This window comes from Coenobita brevimanus, chromosome 14 (assembly GCF_032717465.1).
Source record: "Coenobita brevimanus isolate Jiangsu-jjx chromosome 14, ASM3271746v2, whole genome shotgun sequence".
NCBI classification, from domain to species: Eukaryota; Metazoa; Arthropoda; class Malacostraca; order Decapoda; family Coenobitidae; genus Coenobita; species Coenobita brevimanus.
The window spans coordinates 2,076,870-2,094,420 of NC_136967.1; the positions used below are offsets into that span (position 1 = coordinate 2,076,870).

General features: G+C 42.9%; 1 protein-coding gene and 4 non-coding genes across 5 annotated transcripts in view; 3 read left to right on the forward strand and 2 right to left on the reverse strand.

The window, feature by feature from the left end:
• Positions 1-1,144: 1,144 nt before the first annotated feature.
• TRNAL-CAA (transfer RNA leucine (anticodon CAA)) lies at positions 1,145-1,259 on the forward strand. The gene is made up of 2 exons: positions 1,145-1,182; positions 1,215-1,259. It is a non-coding gene; the product is annotated as a tRNA-Leu (tRNA).
• Positions 1,260-4,301: 3,042 nt separating this feature from the next.
• TRNAT-AGU (transfer RNA threonine (anticodon AGU)) lies at positions 4,302-4,374 on the forward strand. Its single transcript has one exon. It is a non-coding gene; the product is annotated as a tRNA-Thr (tRNA).
• A 333-nt stretch (positions 4,375-4,707) lies between these two features.
• On the reverse strand, positions 4,708-4,780 carry TRNAT-UGU (transfer RNA threonine (anticodon UGU)). The gene has a single exon. It is a non-coding gene; the product is annotated as a tRNA-Thr (tRNA).
• A 1,020-nt stretch (positions 4,781-5,800) lies between these two features.
• On the forward strand, positions 5,801-5,873 carry TRNAT-AGU (transfer RNA threonine (anticodon AGU)). Its single transcript has one exon. It is a non-coding gene; the product is annotated as a tRNA-Thr (tRNA).
• A 7,066-nt stretch (positions 5,874-12,939) lies between these two features.
• IA-2 (tyrosine phosphatase IA-2) overlaps positions 12,940-17,551 on the reverse strand; it is a 158,425-nt gene continuing 153,813 nt past the window's right edge. Inside the window, exon 28 of the mRNA XM_080286440.1 lies at positions 12,940-13,368. Coding sequence (XP_080142566.1) covers positions 13,158-13,368 — 211 coding nt within the window. The 3' untranslated portion in view covers positions 12,940-13,157. The remainder of the gene's footprint in view (positions 13,369-17,551) is intronic.

A 17,551-nucleotide genomic window follows, 5' to 3' on the forward strand; every position in this document is an offset into this window, starting at 1 on the left:
GTAAAAAGTCAACAGAATTTCAACCCTTTAATGCGGAATTCCTAGTTCTCTAAATATTCTTTTCTTCTGTTTAGTTGTAATTAATTAAACAGTATAAAGGGTGGGCCGAATATTGCGCATCCCTTGCGTACGGAGGTCACGGCTTGATCCGCTGATGTGAGATGCGTGGATGTCATTGCTACAGGATATCAGTCAGTACCATGCAATCAATACACATAAAAAAGTAGACACAATAAAGCATGAACATGGGAAGTAGAATATAATGCAGGATAGACATGGGTAACAATGAACTAGTGGCGAGATGAGCACATTATAATATACTGTAGACCGCTCTGTATCTGAAGGAAAGTTTGGTTTTGTTGTGTACTTAATGAATACAACTGGAGTGTTTTCATTCCCATCACCTATGATTCCTGCACGGGTCACGACGGGTCACGCTTATTGTTCAGGTTTAAATCATGTACGGTTAATTTGGTCGCTCAGTATATATCGTTAATTCAGTCGTTCAGTTAAGCCGACATTCTACAGCACCAGATCATAAGAACAAGGCTTTCTCTAGACTATGAGCACGGTATATTTCAGTCTGCTTATGGATACTGTGACTGAATCATTGACAACTGAGGCTATACTACGCCTTGTATTAAAATATCCTTCAACACACTGTGAGAACAACCCTAATTAGTATTCCTTCTACTTCAGCTAACGCCAGACGACTTTACTGAGCCAAAAGGGAGACACAGCTACCTGAAAGTTAATACAGGTACAGTGCCATTAACCTCATGATCATACAACCCAGGTGTTCTATAACGTCTATTCCAGTTATCGATTCAGGTAAGAATGAATCACAGGAGCCAGAGTGTTAACAAACAAGTACAGTTTTTATTGACATCCTTAATTCTATTTTCCTAGAGAAGTTATATGACCCATTGGGTTTAGGTAAATCAACAGTTGGCCTTCATGCTTTCTGTTGACTAGCGTGTGTTACCTTAACGGTGTCGATAAACGCAGTTATGGCTGATGTGTCTGTTATTTGTACGTTGGAAGCAGTAATACATTAAACAACGGGTAATTATACCGGCAATAAACCGGTATGGGAGTCTATCAAAGAATTTTTTTTGATTGATATAACCGTTCAGCACCCAACGTCAGGATGGCCGAGTGGTCTAAGGCGCCAGACTCAAGTTACTCTTCCCTCTGATCGAGGGTGCTGGGCATTCTGGTCCTCTCTGAGGGCGTGGGTTCGAATCCCACTCCTGACACACGCTTTTAAAACATACTGACTCTGGTGATATACTTTTCAAATTCCTTGTATCTCCTGACGATTTTGTCCAAGTGAAGGCGAGACCAGTGATTAGAAACTGTCTCTAAACCCATTTCTCCAGAATCTCTCTAAAAGATTAGTAAAATGCAGACAACAAGAACATAATGAAAAAAACTCGTGGGATTACAGGGGTTAACGTCAGAATAATGGAGAAACCACATTTAGAACGGAACGCCATTTCACTATTACGATATACATTACATACCCTAATGCAAACTCTATATATAAAGTACATCCACAATATATGATGAATGACAAGGACAGAGTGTGGATGGGGACAAGCCGTACACGGGGAGGTGTAGTAGTAGTTGCAACCCTAGACTCATATTGATGTTAACCCGGTAGCTAAGACTGCCCTCTCCTACAGTCCACCATATTTCTTTGGGGGAGGGGGGCAGGGAGGGAGTTGAGGGACGTATGTATAACCGGGCAGCTCCACCACCCATTTATATACCACTGCCCACCACATGACGACCCTCACCGGCACTGTGCACGGGGTTGTAAGGTCCGTTACCTGAGTGCCACCCCCTCTTACTGCATGAGGGTCTGTGCCTGTCGAAGTACATCTAAAACGTGAGAAAAAAAAAATATGCAGTGGTTTTTGGCGCGACGGTGGGGCTGTAAATGGTGAATGAATGGATATCTCACTGCACTACGGTGGGGCTGTAAATGGTGAATGAATGGATATCTCACTGCACTAGGCACTTTTTCATAGCCCTTCCCCAGTTATGCTCTTCTCTTTTTTTTTCTTTTTTTTCCTATGCACCACATCTAAACAAAAAGTAATATTTGTATGATGGAGAGGTTGAGGGGTGGCAATCACATCTATCTGCGTATCTAATGTCTGATGCCGCACCTTGAAGGGATCGAATTCCTTCCTGTATTCTTCACAAAAGAACTATGATTCCTTCAGACTGGAAGAGTCCACAGCATATTACGCTTAGGCCCCTATAAATCACCCTCATCTGAATAAAATCCTCTGGTGTCTGCTTGAATGGTGCGGCTGAGTTGTTGCGGGTATGAGGATGATGATAGTATTGGTGTTCAGGTTCTTTTGACTTACAGGGACGTGGCTGACTTGAACATGAGTCGTCTTGATGGAAAACTACTTAAAAGGCAGGGGTGGGCATTACTTTCCATCTCTTTCTTCTTCTAATTGGAAAAGGTTAGTAACAGAACCATCGTTATGCCCAGACGTGCCAACTTACTGCACCCACTTTCACACGGTTTACTAGCTTCACGTACCCACCCTCAAGATCCCCAGCCCATCCACCCAAAGCTTTCTTCTTTCCCCTCCCCCACATCAAACATTTTCACTGATATCTGTCCTGCTGCCACCACACCTCAACGTCCATCTTATCAGGGTGGAGTCATCTGCCTTGCTCCGCCACCCACCGCCACCCCCGCCCACCCATCTCCACCTACTCCACCCTTTTTCACTTTTCTTTCCTCTCACTGCCACCACCTCTCCTCATACAACGCCGAACTTCACAAGGTATAGTTATCCCTTTTTGTCCCATCACCCCAGTTGTCTTGGTCCCAACTCTCCTTCCCTACACTCCTCTTTCTGCCCACATTACCCACTCGAAGCTCCCAGATTTTTATTAATACCTTTCCTGTTTACCTACAACAACCCATAGTTGTACTTCTACCTTTCCCGTCTACCTACAACATCCATCCTGACAGCACATACTTCCTTCAGCATACACCCAGCCCAATCCTGTCCACTCCTATCCACCACTCCCTCCCATTTATGATCTTATACGGTGAATAACACAAGGTTCCGTATTGTCTTGCCCCCAGCCCTCCCAATCTATCTCTCCACCTCTCTGCCCATCTTACCCATTCTAAACTCCCCCATTTATTTTTTATTTCAACTTTTTCGGTCTTCCTACAACACCCATCTTCATAGCGCATACTTCCCCAAGCGTACCCCACCATCCCAAACCTAACCTAGCCATTCCTGTCCACAGCTCCCACCCATTTAAGCTCTTATAGGGTAAACAGCACAACGAATGACTCAACTACCTGCCGACCTATGATGCCAGTGTTCACAGGGTATACTTCCCCCATTGTCCTTTTCCATCCACCATCTCAAATTTCGCCTCCTCCACCTATACCCTCTATACTTCCCTTAACACTCTATCCATTTAAACCTGACCTAAAACTGCCGTCGCTTTATCATTAATGCCGAGTTGGAACAATAAATTAACACTACAATATAATTACTAGCCACGTAAAAGTGCAATGGAAATAGCCACAGTATTGTTTTTCTCTGACAGTAAGTTTCGTGAAATAAGCTACAAAAAGATGAAAGTCTAAGCCAAGTTAAAGTGAAAGAACTCTAGGCCACGATGGATGTGATGGGCATGACTGAACATAGTGCTACAGCTTACCCTGAATGGCCAAGGATGCGATTTACCTGATGTGACTCAGCCTGATTAGATGTGAAGGACCTGATGAATGGATCGACCTGTGCCCCGATGTCTGGACCTTCATGGATCGCAGCTGACCTCCATGTACCAAACTGGGCCGCACATGGTTCTGGAAAGACCTTAATGGATCTAACTCAACCTGCATGGATCTGAACTGATCTTACTGAAACTCGACCTGAATGACTGACTGAACAAACCTTACTGGACCTAACTCGATCTGAATGACCCAACTCGACCTCAATGGCTCTGAACGGACTTTTCTTTGACCCAACTCGACCTGAATGACTTTGAGCCGACCTTAACCGCCCTAACATGACCTGAATAGAAATGAGTGACTCCGTGGGAAAATTGTGAGAATCTGGACGGCATAATGTCCTCATGCTGGTTATGGCGACACAGGCACATCACGCGGTTGTCGGGCGCGTTTATCACCCACAAGATCGAAGTGATGTATGATGTACACGATTAAGGTTAGGCTAGAAATACGGGCATAGTGATCAATATTAATGATTCTTTCAAAATATGTGCCCCATAATGCCATCTTGGCCTCCATAGCTCAGTGGCTAGAGCGCTGGTCTAGTAAACCAGAGGCCGGGAGTTCGATCCTCCCTGGAGGCACTGTGGATATCGAGTGAATCTTTTCCAGTTCAACTTATAAAATCGATCCATAAATCTACCATGGTGTTAGGGATGTGACAGATACTGAAAGATAACATACCGCTGTAGAGGATCTGAGAGTAAGAGCGAGAGGAAGTATCTTCTCCTTCAATTAAGTACAGTATGGGACACACCGTAACATCTTGCCTCAAAATTAAACTAAAACTCTTCATAACTGCCAAGTAATTTCAAGCATTACTGGACAGTTTTATAGCAACGTGACGCCTGGTCAGAAAGCCATCTTCATTGGAATCGAAGACGTTCATCTTCCAGTGATTATTAATAAGAATTATCAGCCCCCAGGGAGGATCGAACTCCCGACCCCTGGTTTACAAGACCAGTGCTCTAGCCACTGAGCTATGGAGGCAATGGCATTATTCCTCTGGAGATTGCCACAAGTTCAATATTGTTTTCTAATATTATAAGAAACAGCTGATGCGTTTCAGTGTGACAGCGTCTTTAAAATTATGCAATTTCTATCTTACCTCAGCCTCTGCAAGGTATCCAGATAATAAATGCTGTTAAATCAGAAACGAGATATCATGCAAACTATTATTACATGGCAACATCCCCTCTCACAATATCCCTGCATCTGGAACTTTCCCATTACCATACGACACTGGAAGAGTGTAAATCAATGACCATTACCGCAAAATATCAATGGGCTTGACTACTGAGAACTGCAGACCAGTTGCGACAGTGATATACATGGACATAATATGCATGTTTACCAGTACCATAATTATGCTTTTCACCTACGTGGAGAGGATAGAAAGCAAGAGACTAACGAGGAAACTGTGTGAGTGAGGTGAATGGGAGGGTAGGGAGGGGGAGACCGAGGATGAGATGGAGGGACGGAGTGGAGAGGTATATGAGAGAGGGGGGTGTGAACTGCGGGAAGGGCAGCGAAATGGCAGGGGACAGGGCGATATGGAGGCGATTAGTTTGTGGACACCCCTTATGGGATTAAGACGTCTGGCTAAAGTTAGTTAAACAGACATCCATGGCCTTGACAATATTGTGTCTATTTTTTCTTCAATTTTATGGTTAAACGCTGTTGACTGTATTCATGTAGTCCCTTTTCATGGTTACCTCGCCCTTTAACTATTTGGCCGAAGCGGGTATACTGGCTAAATGTACAGGTAATCGTCCTAAAATCTTTACTCCTGGCCAAAGCGCCGAGTGTGATACTTTAACATATCTGGTACCAATTTCTGTCCGACGTCTCCCAAATTAAACTGAAAAATTGGGAGTTCACAGCCAGAAGTTTACCTGTGTCGGGAATTACACCGCATGTATGAGAAAGCCCTGAACATCAATACCGCTACACTTTCACCCAGGGAAAGGGAAGGAATTTTGAAAAGTGGTTGCAGCAATCGACGACGTGGCCTCCATAGCTCAGTGGCTAGAGCGCTGGTCTAGTAAACCAGAGGCCGGGAGTTCGATCCTCCCTGGAGGCACGCGCGATGCTGACGCGCATGGTTTTGGCACCGAGCACACCTGAGCACCGACACATGATTTGACTGCCACACGCCAACACTGCCACGAACAAATTTTTCCCCTTTAGTTCTGGCAACGCATTTTACTAAGTTTATTCTCGTTACTTCCCATCTTTATGTAGAAAACGAAGGTGGCCACACATTAGCATTGATACACATGACAATACGCGAGAAAATACAGATAAGGTCCATGTTTGGTTTTGGCAGGTGCAGACACATGATGATATTGCCACAAGGCCAACACTACACACGGGCACACACACTAAACACAAGCACATACACACTACACACAGGCATATACCAACACACTACACACGGACACATACAGTAAAGGAGTACAGAATCTGATTTTTACTCTCATGGAGGGGATAACTCATGTATTTTACTGCAGCTAATGCCAGCCTCTTGATATTCAGTTGAGAACGAGATAGAGGAGGCTGAGAGTTTAAAGCATCACAATTCAGTCTTCCATGGTCAGTCAGGTTAACTATTTCCAACGCTCTCCCATGGTCAGGTTTCTATTTCCAACGCCAGTCGATTTTATGCAGCAAAAGAATAAATCACAGGAGGATAACTTTATTTCTACATTACCTGTTTGTTACTTATATATTTCTGCCTACTGAAAAAAAACAAGAAGCGGTGCCAAGGCAGAGCAAGCCAGTCCCCGACAGTTACTTTAGTGCTGACGTATAAGCACGACAAGATATGTAGTCAAAGATGTCACACATCAAATTTGGAGTAAATCGGTTAAAATTGACGATTTTATGCCCATTCGAAATTTTAGGCCCGACCCACCTGACACTGACCCCCTACCGCTAACTGGGGGGTAACCCCCCTGATGTAATGTGGCATGTTACAGGATGCTGATTTGAAAGATGCACCTTTAGGTTTTGATTTCATGTAGATATGACGAATTTGAAAGGAGTAATGGCGAAAAAACGATTTTTATCCGTCCCGTCTTTTTCTTCTACATTTTTTGGGTCTACAGCCTGTGTCTTGGCCCAAAATCTAAATAGGTGATCAGGTCATAGCCCATCATCCCTGTAATTTTAGTCAAAATCGCACCAGCAGTTTTCGCGTAATGTTTTCAAGACACAGACAGACAGACAGACAGACAAGCAAACAGATAGACAAACCGAATGAAAATAATATCCGTTCCCGAGTCCCTCTGGGGCGGGGACGGATAATAATTAAAATTGGCTGATCAGGAATAGAAAAACAATGGCCAGGAAAGAGACCGACGGGATTCTCGGGTCTTTCTATGAATCAGGCGGACCAGGAAGTCCTTAAAACTGTAAAAATCATGGTGTCGAAAATGAAACACGGTCGTATTCCCAGTGGCGTAGCAGGCTCCGTGACACCTTCTACACAGCGATTTATTATGCAGATTTCACCTCTATCTTCTTGTATATTACTGATGCAAATTAAATCGATATAAAAACGGTGTAAATAGCATATTAAGAGAACAGGGTGTGATACTCAAGACGAATCGCTTAGGAAGAGAGGACCTTAACGATTCACTGTGTTGTCATGTTTGAATTTTGCCATCTTTTAAATCTGCTACCATTATTCAATTTACAGCACGCTTTTCGAACAGACGAGGTTATATAAAGCTCAATAAACCCTCCCTAACTAAACGCTTCTCCTGTTTATGATCTCCAGTCTTTTAAAGGCAGTGTGTCCAGGCATCTCGAAATGAACGGATCTTGAATTTCGCTGTTTATTTTTTTTCTTGGAAGGAACAATCTTGCGAGGTTCTGGCCTCTGGTTCCTTCTTCCTTGCATAAAAAATGAAGAACATACATACCAACACCCTCTAGCTAAATGCGTTCGACACTGACCTCCCTTCATCTTAAATAATCCATCAAGCAGTGCAAGAACGACTAGAAATAAGACACACGATTACTCCACATTCTTACTAATTATCACAACGTATCTGACGCATCCCACTCAGCACCACCATGTAACACACGCACCCCACTCAGCAAATGTGACAGATCCACCCTACTCAGCAACACTACGTATCCGATCCACCCTACTCAGCACATGTACCAGATCCACACTACTGAGCATCATTATATATTCGATGCACCCTAATCAGCATATGTGACAGATCCAGACTACTCAGCATCACTACGTATCCGATCCACCCTACTCAGCATCACTTCGTATCAGATGGACCCTCCCGTCGCCCCTTCACTGCAAGAGGCCTCCCCCGTCGGCGGAATGGAATCACCTGGCGCCAACAACAGCAACCATCCTTGGCATTCATACAGCAAACACACCATAGGCTAAAAATATCCGCCTGTCCTCACCCTTGCCAAATATCTGCCTTTATTATATCTTTATTCGAGATGTATCTCTATTTACGCTTCAACGATCATGGATGCTAAATTATGAAGCGAGCATTCACCTCTCCTACTACGTCGCATTCTGAGTGACTGAGTGGATTTCCTAACACCTCTTCCTCCGCGATTTTATTCTTATTTCCTCACTATCCACTTCCAGGTTACTGATTCAAACCCTACATACCGAAAAACATCCATCTCAGCGATTTGTTCCTGACATATTCCCTTCAAATCCCAAGTTGTCTTCCCCATGGAACTGATGCACCTTTTTATTTTTATTTTTCTCGTTTCATCTGAGAATGTGTATGGTGACCGATGAACAGAATTTGCACACAGAAGGCCCAATGAAAACGGCGATTCCCATATCAATTTCCAAAAAGGAGAAAAAAAGGGGAGGAAATAAAAAATCATCTTCACTTCCTCATATCACATCATCTGTAAGTCTGGAACTCCACTTACGTCACATATTAAAAGCTGAGTGAATACAGGAACACCAAACACACACACACACACAGCTCCACCAACCCTCTCAAAGGCCGGAACAACTTTATACCTTTCCCGTTAACGATAGATGATTTTAGTCACAATTATATTTTTTTTCTGTCTATGCTTTCTCATATTCCGCCATACCTATTGGACAGGATTCATTTTAGGATTCATCCAATAATCGCCTGGTTTCATGAGTGTCTACTACTACTACTACTACTACTACTAAAACTACTGATACCCCGATACTACTACTACTACTACTACTGGCGTTCCTAATACTACTACTGTTTTGTCAGTTTCTTTGTGTTCACTGTCATATTAAATTCTCCAGTTGGGTTGATATGAAATTCCATCGACAGGAACTAGAGAGAGAGAGAGAGAGAGAGAGAGGCATATGGGATTCAAATAAAACTCTTCTCTCCACCAAATCACTTTTATTGGCGTCAGAGGAAGTGTAGGAATGGAGGGAGGAACGGAGGGGGTATGACGACACCGCTGCAGCTACGGTACACACACACACACACACACACACTCACTCACATATACATCTGCCAAATGTCACACAGTCGGGGTTTGGTTGGTTGGATCTCTCTACCTGGTGATGGTGGTAGTTGTGGTAGTGGTGGTTGTCGTGGTGGTAGTTGTAGTGCTGGGGCCATGGGGTGAACAAAGACTATACTGACACGAATAATAATAATAATAATATTAATCTTGGATTCAATGTTGTGTCGGTGAAAATTTTAAATATTTTGCTCTGTGGATACTCATTACTGTTTTCTGTTAATGCAATAATAATAATAATAATAATAATAATAATAATAATAACAACAACAACCCCTAACCCGGCACATCTGAGAAACTCACACGTACACAAACATGGGCAGTACTACACACACACACACACACACACACTCAGTCCTCAGGATAGCCTATGTTGTTCATTTTCGTTCCTTCTTTTACAAAAATTTCTGTCAAATCCATCAGAGTTGTTGCAATCTGATTTTAAAAAATCTATAAAATTATTTCCGGATCTGATTTTACGCCGATCCATCTCGGTATTAAGTAAAGGACTGAACAGGTAACATTATTAAACTTGGTGCAACAATCCTACGATATTTTTAAATGAACATGAAAACTGGCGGGAACGTGCAACTAGACATGAATAAAATGGATGACCATCAAATATAATCGTTTTCTATGTGGCTGGCTAAGGTGGTTTTCTGTGAGAGCAAAGAATTTCGGTGTTACAGGTACTGATCGGCGGAACTATCACCATACCCATTTTCTTCCACACCAAAGGTAAACAGATGAACGCTTGCTCGCTACTGATTATATGTCTTGACAGAGATCCAAACGGCTATAGTTCACTCTCTAACACTGAACAGACACACACACGCCATCTAGGCCGCTAAACACAAGTTCTACCCTTTTTTTTTGTTGGCTCTACTGGTAAATGATGACACAGGAAGCAACATCTACGCTCATTGGCTGCGAGAGCCGTTCAGCCGAGGAACTTGATTGGCCAGTAGAAGCCTTCGTGGGAGGCTGGATCCAAGAAGGCTCCTGATTGGAGGAGGAGGAGGGCAGGGCATCCAAGAGGCTCGGGGATTGGGCGTCGCGCAGCCAATGAGGTGCTGACTCTCTTTCCTTTATATAGACTTTATATATATATATATTTTTTTTTGTATTTTTTTGATTGATCTTTTATAGTTTCGAGTTATTATTTATGTTTTTTATTATTTTTTTTGGTAAGCTTTCAGAAATAATTTTTTTTGTAGAGAAAAATAAAGAAGACAGTTGAGGATAAAACACCCAAACTCAGTTACAAAAACCTTCGCTCTCTCCTCAGGTCTTAAACATGTGTTATATATATTGTGTTTGGGGGCCCAGGCAGCCTAAGTGTAAAAAATAACACCAACAGTAAACATTAAACACTGCTCCTGAAAATGTTCCTAGAAAATACATGGAATACTGTCAAAATGCCTGCCTTTATATATATTTTTTTGTTTTTATTTTGTTTATATAAATTTTGTGTTGCCTTAGAGGTGGATGTTCAAGGTTTGTGTAACTGAGGTGACTTGGTGGAGATGTTGCGTCGTACATATTGTGTCATTACCACTTATACACATCTTTAGTTTTTTTTGTTTAAGTTCTGCTTATATATTATATTTATATATATATTCCTATATACCTTATCGGGAAACACTTAAAAGAAAATATATTCATTCCCTCGTGACTTCATCATTCAGGTTGTAGTGAGACTCCGACGTTGTGTGCGTGTGTGCCGTTGTGTATGTGTGTGCCAAGCTGTGTGTGTATGTATGTGTGCGTGTGCGTGTATGTATGTGTGGTTGTAGGGGAGGTGGTTTGAAAAACTTAAATCTGGGGGCTGCTCACCTCCCCTTATAAATCCAACCACTAAATCCTTCCATTATTTACTTTTATCTCTAATTAAACAGAATATCCCCCTTGAACTATGAACATTTCTCCGTCTCTCTCCTTTATCCTTTATTTATCTGTAGCTTCCCTTCTTTATCATTAACGTGGGGGGAGGCGGGGGGGTAGCGATAAGGGGGGAGGGTTATTTATCTTCCTTATCTTCTTATCTCCATCTCAGTCACCCTTCCTGCCGCTGGGTATACTGTACAGATAATATTCTCTTTATCTTCGCTTCTGCAGTATTTATCTCATATCTTATTATTCTTTTCTATATTAAGTGTTTCTTCCCTTCTCTTCTGGTCCATCTTCCTCCGCATCCATTTTTCGTCTTGTTTCATCTCTTTCTTTCCTCCTTCTCTTCTGTTTCATCTCTGGCATCTTTTCTTCATTCTCTTGTCTCATCTCTGGCTTCCTTTCTCCATTCTCTTTCACATTCAGCTTTCGTTTTCCCATCATTTCTTCTTCATTCCGTGTCCAGACAATATCGACCCTCGGGCCTGTCGTCTTCCCATTATTCAAACAATCGTCTAAAAAAAAAACAATAACTCCTGGAATATATCAAAACAGATTTTCGCTTTTGGTATCCCTAATGACTGGCTCCAATTCGTTCTTCAGCCGTTATTAAGTTTCATCTGCGTTCGAACAGTGCTTCAGAGGTTTGAATTTACTCTTCAGGTACTTCACTTGAGCCTTATCATTTACCAATTTGTGTTTAAAGTATCCCAACTGCTTCTCCTGGCTTTGGTCTCCTGTAATTTCCACCTTCATTTCTTTTGTCAGTAATTCAAAACACTTCTTCGGTCACCTGGATAATTCAAAATAATTCTTCGGTCACCTGGTTAATTCAAAACAATTCTACGGTCATCTGGTTAATTCAAAACAATTCTTCGGGCATCTGTTTAATTCAAAATTATTCATCGGTCATTTGGTTAATTAAAAACAATTCTTCAGTCATCCAGTTAATTTAAAGCAATTCTTCGGTAATCCTGTTATCCCTTTCAGTATCATGCGTAATTATTTTTTGTAGCTTCCATGCATTTAAATATCTCCAACCCAGTGGTGCTTAGTTTCCAGTTCCTTATATGTCACAGTATTATAATCTTTGGAAGAGCTGCTGTCCAATCGTCCCAGTTCCTCGATTTTTCCATATTTTCACTTTCCATTATTCTGTTTCCGATTTATTTATTTATTTTTTTTTTTGTTTGCCGTCCCAAAGCCTTCATCTGATTTTTCTCAACATTTAGTAGCTCGCTGCAGTAAATCTTCAAAGGCTTCTCCTATTTTGCATACAGAACTTCCATTATAAGTTTCCCCAATATTTCTTCGTCTTCTGTGGATATTATGCTTGAAGAATATCCTGTGCCTCTTCTACGGCCATTTCTTTTCCCCAGGACTTCTCATATCTGCTTTGCTTCCAGGCTTCCTTTTCCTTTCCTTCCAGTCATCCCATTATCCCTCCAGGCACCTTAGTTCCAGGCCTTCTCTTACGTCTCCATCCCCTTCAGACATTTCATTTGTCATCGTTTCAGTATTTTTTCATCCCCTTCAGGTAGTCTGCTTAGTCCTTCAGTTCCTCGTTTCCACATTTTTCAGAATTTCTCAATCTCCTGCGGGTAATCATGTTTAAATTATGTCTCCACTTTCTCGGCTTCTAGTCTTGTGTATTTTCAGCATCCCCCTTAGTTACTCTGCTTCGAGTTAGGCCTTTGGCTTCTTTGAGTCTTTTTCAGTGGTTCTCCATCCCCTTCGGTTTTTACGCCTTTATTTTCTTAGGCTTCAAGATTTCTGTACCTCTCCATCCCCTTCTGTGTCTTTATTTTCTTTATTTCAGGCTTTTTCAGTTTTCCTCCAACCCCTTCAGTAATATGCCTTTAGTTGCTTTATTTCCGGCTTCTCGGTAGCTCCCCATCCCCTTCAGTTTCCAGAGACGTTCCACAAGTCGTCGGCCATCAACACCGCCTTCCGGATCTTACTGCGGCAGGGCCTTGAGGATCGCGTGGACCTCCTCGGCGACGGCCATGAGCACGAACTCGAACTGGGGCTTGCTGCGGACCATGTGGGGGCGCTGGTCCCGGATGTGCTCCAGGGTGGCCGCAATGTCGATCTCCTTGGCGCCCTTGGCCATCCGGTTCAGGACCATGTCGATCAGGCAGTAGGTACCCGTCCGTCCGATGCCGTCGCTGCAGGAGGGGTTAGTGGTTAGTTCTGAGGCTACATACTATTTGTGGGATTAAGGATTATTCTAAGGCTGCTACTTAAGGGTTAGAGGATAGTTCAAAGGCTACTTACAGGTTAAGAGGATAGTTCAAAGGCTACTTAAAGGTTAAAGGACAGTTCAAAAGCTACTTACAGGTTAGAGGATAGTTCAAAGGCTACTTAAAGGTTAGAGGATAGTTCAAAGGCTACTTAAAGGTTAGAGGATAGTTCAAAGGCTACTTAAAGGTTAGAGGATAGTTCAAAGGCTACTTAAAGGGTTAGAGGAAGATAGAAGATTACTATACTCCTTTCACCCTAACTTGGCCCTGATTTTCGCCCTTTTGCAGCTTATTTCCTGTATCTCACTGGCAGACAAAGGGAACACTCCACTGCTCTACACCCTGCCCACAGCACTTCTTCGTGACTAGCATCTTCATCTAGCGTTAATCTATCCTAACAACTCAGGCGCTGAAAATAGAAGTATGGCGATTTTAGGTCAAGTTAACATGAAAAGGGTATAATGTGTGTGTGTGTGTGTGTGTGTGTGTGTGTGTGTGTGTAAGAGAGAGAGAGATTTGTGATGTACAGGATAAACAGTGATTAGCAATGAGTTGCTAAGAAGGTGGATGGCTAGTGATACGATTTTTTTAGAAGTCAGAGAGAGAGAGAGAGAGAGAGAGAGATGTACAGGATAAAGAGTGATTAATAGAAGTTAAAGATAAAGAACATGAATGGGAGACTTGTGTAAATATGAAACTGATAAGTGAGACTGCTATACTCTTTCCACCTAAACTTGGCCCAGATTTTCGTCGTTTTGGGGCTTATTTCACGAAGCTCAGTGGCACGGAAGGACAGTGGCTCTACAACTTTTCCACAGCACTTATTCGTGACTAGCACCATATTCTCTTGTTACGGCTCAGAATTCAAGATGGAGGGGTGACAATTTTAGGCCAAGTTAAAGTGAAAAGAGTATAGTAGAGAACTTATAAATGTGAAATGTTAGTAAAAAAAAAAAAAACATGAATGGGAGATGTTATTATTAAATTTCCTGTCAATAGCGAGAGTGTCCGCAGGTGGAGATGAGCGGCCCTTGGGAAATGAGATATACTGTTGACAGAAATCATTATCAAATCCCAGGTGGTGTATGTGCATCATCATCATCATCACCACCACCGTCATCATCATCATCATCACCATCATCATCATCACCACCATCATCATCATCACCACCATCATCATCATCATCATTATCATCATTACCCCACCGCTACTACCACTTATAAATGGGTGGGTGAAATGTAGCGATGGGTAAACAGCAGAAATTCGAAAAAAGAAGAGAAACATGACCGTGGACATAGCAACGCACACAAAAGCAAAAAACACGGAAAAAAAACACACCGTAGGAACAGAAACGCATACGAAAAAAAAAAAAAAACACGAAAAAACACAAGAACGCATAAATTGGAGCGCACACGAACGCAAAAAAAAAAAAAACGCGAAAAAGAAAAAAGTCACAAGAACGCAGACACAGAAACGCACACAAAGGCAAAAACACGAAAAAAAAAAAAAAACACAAAAACAGAAAACGAAACACACACACAGACACACTTTGTAGCGGGTCTGGGTAATATCGTGAATGCTCGAAAGCGCTAAGTTTGGGATTTTTCTTCTTTCCTTTGAGGGCAATCACCATATGTATGTATGTATGTATTTTATGTATATGTATGTATGTTGCGTGGGTGTGCACATGCCTTCTTCGTGGCTGGCCAACTGTTCTATAATATGTGTGCACAGTGTAATATAACCCCTTCAATCCAATGGCGTATTATTCCTTTAACTCCGGCTCAAACCAGACAATTATTTATATCCAACTTTGGGTGGTTCTTCCTTCACTACGAGAGATTTTCATATAACTTGAAGAAAAGCATCTCATGTTGGCAAGAATAAAATAAAAATTACACCCTCGGCCTAAAAGGGTGTTTTTTGTTGCTGATCTACCCTGGTCTGCCTGGTTGAGCAGTCCCATCGACCACCAGCAAACAGCCGCCTTCCTGCGGCAGACTGTGCCTCGCTAGGATCGGGACTGAGTCCTTCCACACAGCAAGGTGCAAGGAAAGTGGAGGAGGCATAGCTACCAAGAGTATGAGCTATGTACAAGAAATGTGTATGAGTAGTAGCTTCAGCCCTGATTCTGACTCTCTCTCTCTCTCTCTCTCTCTCTCTCTCTAAAGTATGAATATGTATTTGTATAATACGTATATATTACTTCAACCTCTGAGCTAAACCTCTGACCTTCGTACTGATATTTTTCGGTGGGCGTCAGTTCATCTGCTTTTCAAAGAAACTGTCTTGCCAGAGTTTGGTGGGTGTGGAGTGTGGCTGTGACCCGGACACCTGATATTTAATGTGACCTTTAATACACCTGGTCAACGACAACCCCTTCAATACCGTCACTTGACCCCATCCCACAGTCTGGCATCCACTCCTCAACCTGGCGCTGACAAGGAGCCTACACGCGGTGGTGTTGTGCACCCTGGGCGGGGCAGCTGCAGCATCCATCGGGGACCCAAACCTCCTACTTCCATATCCTTCCTAACATTAATCTTTCATTCCACCCCACTATCCACCATCCTCCCTTCATTCCACCCCACTATCCACCATCCTCCCTATGTTTCTCACTATTTTCCACACTCAGCTGTTGTCCTTCAGCTCATGGCACTCCACCCTCCTACACACAAAACCATCTCGAGTCCTTTATTCCATCCATCTATCCTTGTCACGCATCCTAACCTTATCACGCTTCCAATACCGTCCTTCCCTCCATATCACTCCACACTGCTATCACCACAGACAAAAATAAAATAAAATAAAACATAAAGAAGAACCACGCAAAAAAATAAATAAATAAAATATACAAATAAATAACTTCGCATCGACCTCTCCTTGTCGCTTCCGCCATTCCTTCCTTGCTATCGCTTCCTTCTCAAACTCTTCTTCCGCTTTTATCAGTCTTTTAAAAACTTCCTCCCGGTTTCACTCAATCAACCAACATTTTTCTCACCTTCCACCTCCAACTGTTCAAACTCTCCCGAATTTCGACGCACATATTCGGAAAAAAAAAAAAGAAAGAAAGAAAAACAAAAAAAATCGCTTCGGTTCCGTCGAGTCCTTGGGAATAACAGAATCGCTGGCATACCATTCCGTTGCGGCTCATCTCTCTCTCTCTCTCTCTCTCTCTCTATTCACTTGCTATTTTACGCATGTTACCTTCCTCTTTATCTCTCCACATCTCCCCTTACTTTTCCTTCCCGCCTCCTCCTTCCCCTCCAACTGACTCTCCCCCCTCCCTTCTCATTCTCTCTCTCTCTCTCTCCTTTGTTCCCTCGTATCTCCCTCCCCTCTTCTCACTCTCCCCTCCCTCCACCCCTTCCCCTCCTCCTCCATTCATCCTTTTCGAACTTCCCTCCACTCTACTCTCCCTTCCTCTCCTACTTTTCTCTCTTTTATCTCCCTCTCTCTTCTTTCCTTCATTTTCTTGTATTCCCCCTACAATCCTTTTCCACTGTACAATCTCTCTCTCTCTCTCTCTCTCTTCCTTCCCTTCTTTAGGCTCCTTCCCCTCCTTTCCTGTTCTGCTCCCCCCCCCCTCTTCTCTCACTGCCCTTTTCTACTTCCCTCCTCCCCCCTCTGGTTTTTTCTCCCTCCCCCTTCCCTCCCTCCCTCCCACTTCCCTCCCATCCATCCCACCTAACTTGCCCTCTTGTCTACCCCCTCCCCCTCCCCTTCCGTCCGTTGCCATGGCGACACTGCGGCTTCACCACAAACACCCAGACAACCACAACCACCACATCACTGCCAAGGATTTTAGTCCCACCACCACCACCACAACTACCACTACCAACACATTACTACCACCACCATTGCCAAAACCATCACTACAGTTACTATAACCAACACTACTACATCAATCTTCACTACCCGAACTACGTACCACCCCTACCACAACAACTATCACTACCACAACAATCTTCATTACTTACAACTTCCACTCCTACCACAATATCCATCACTACCACTATTACCACTACTAAAAATTCACTGCTAACCATGGCAATCTTCACTACCCCACAACCACCACCACAACTACCACTACAACAACCACTACCA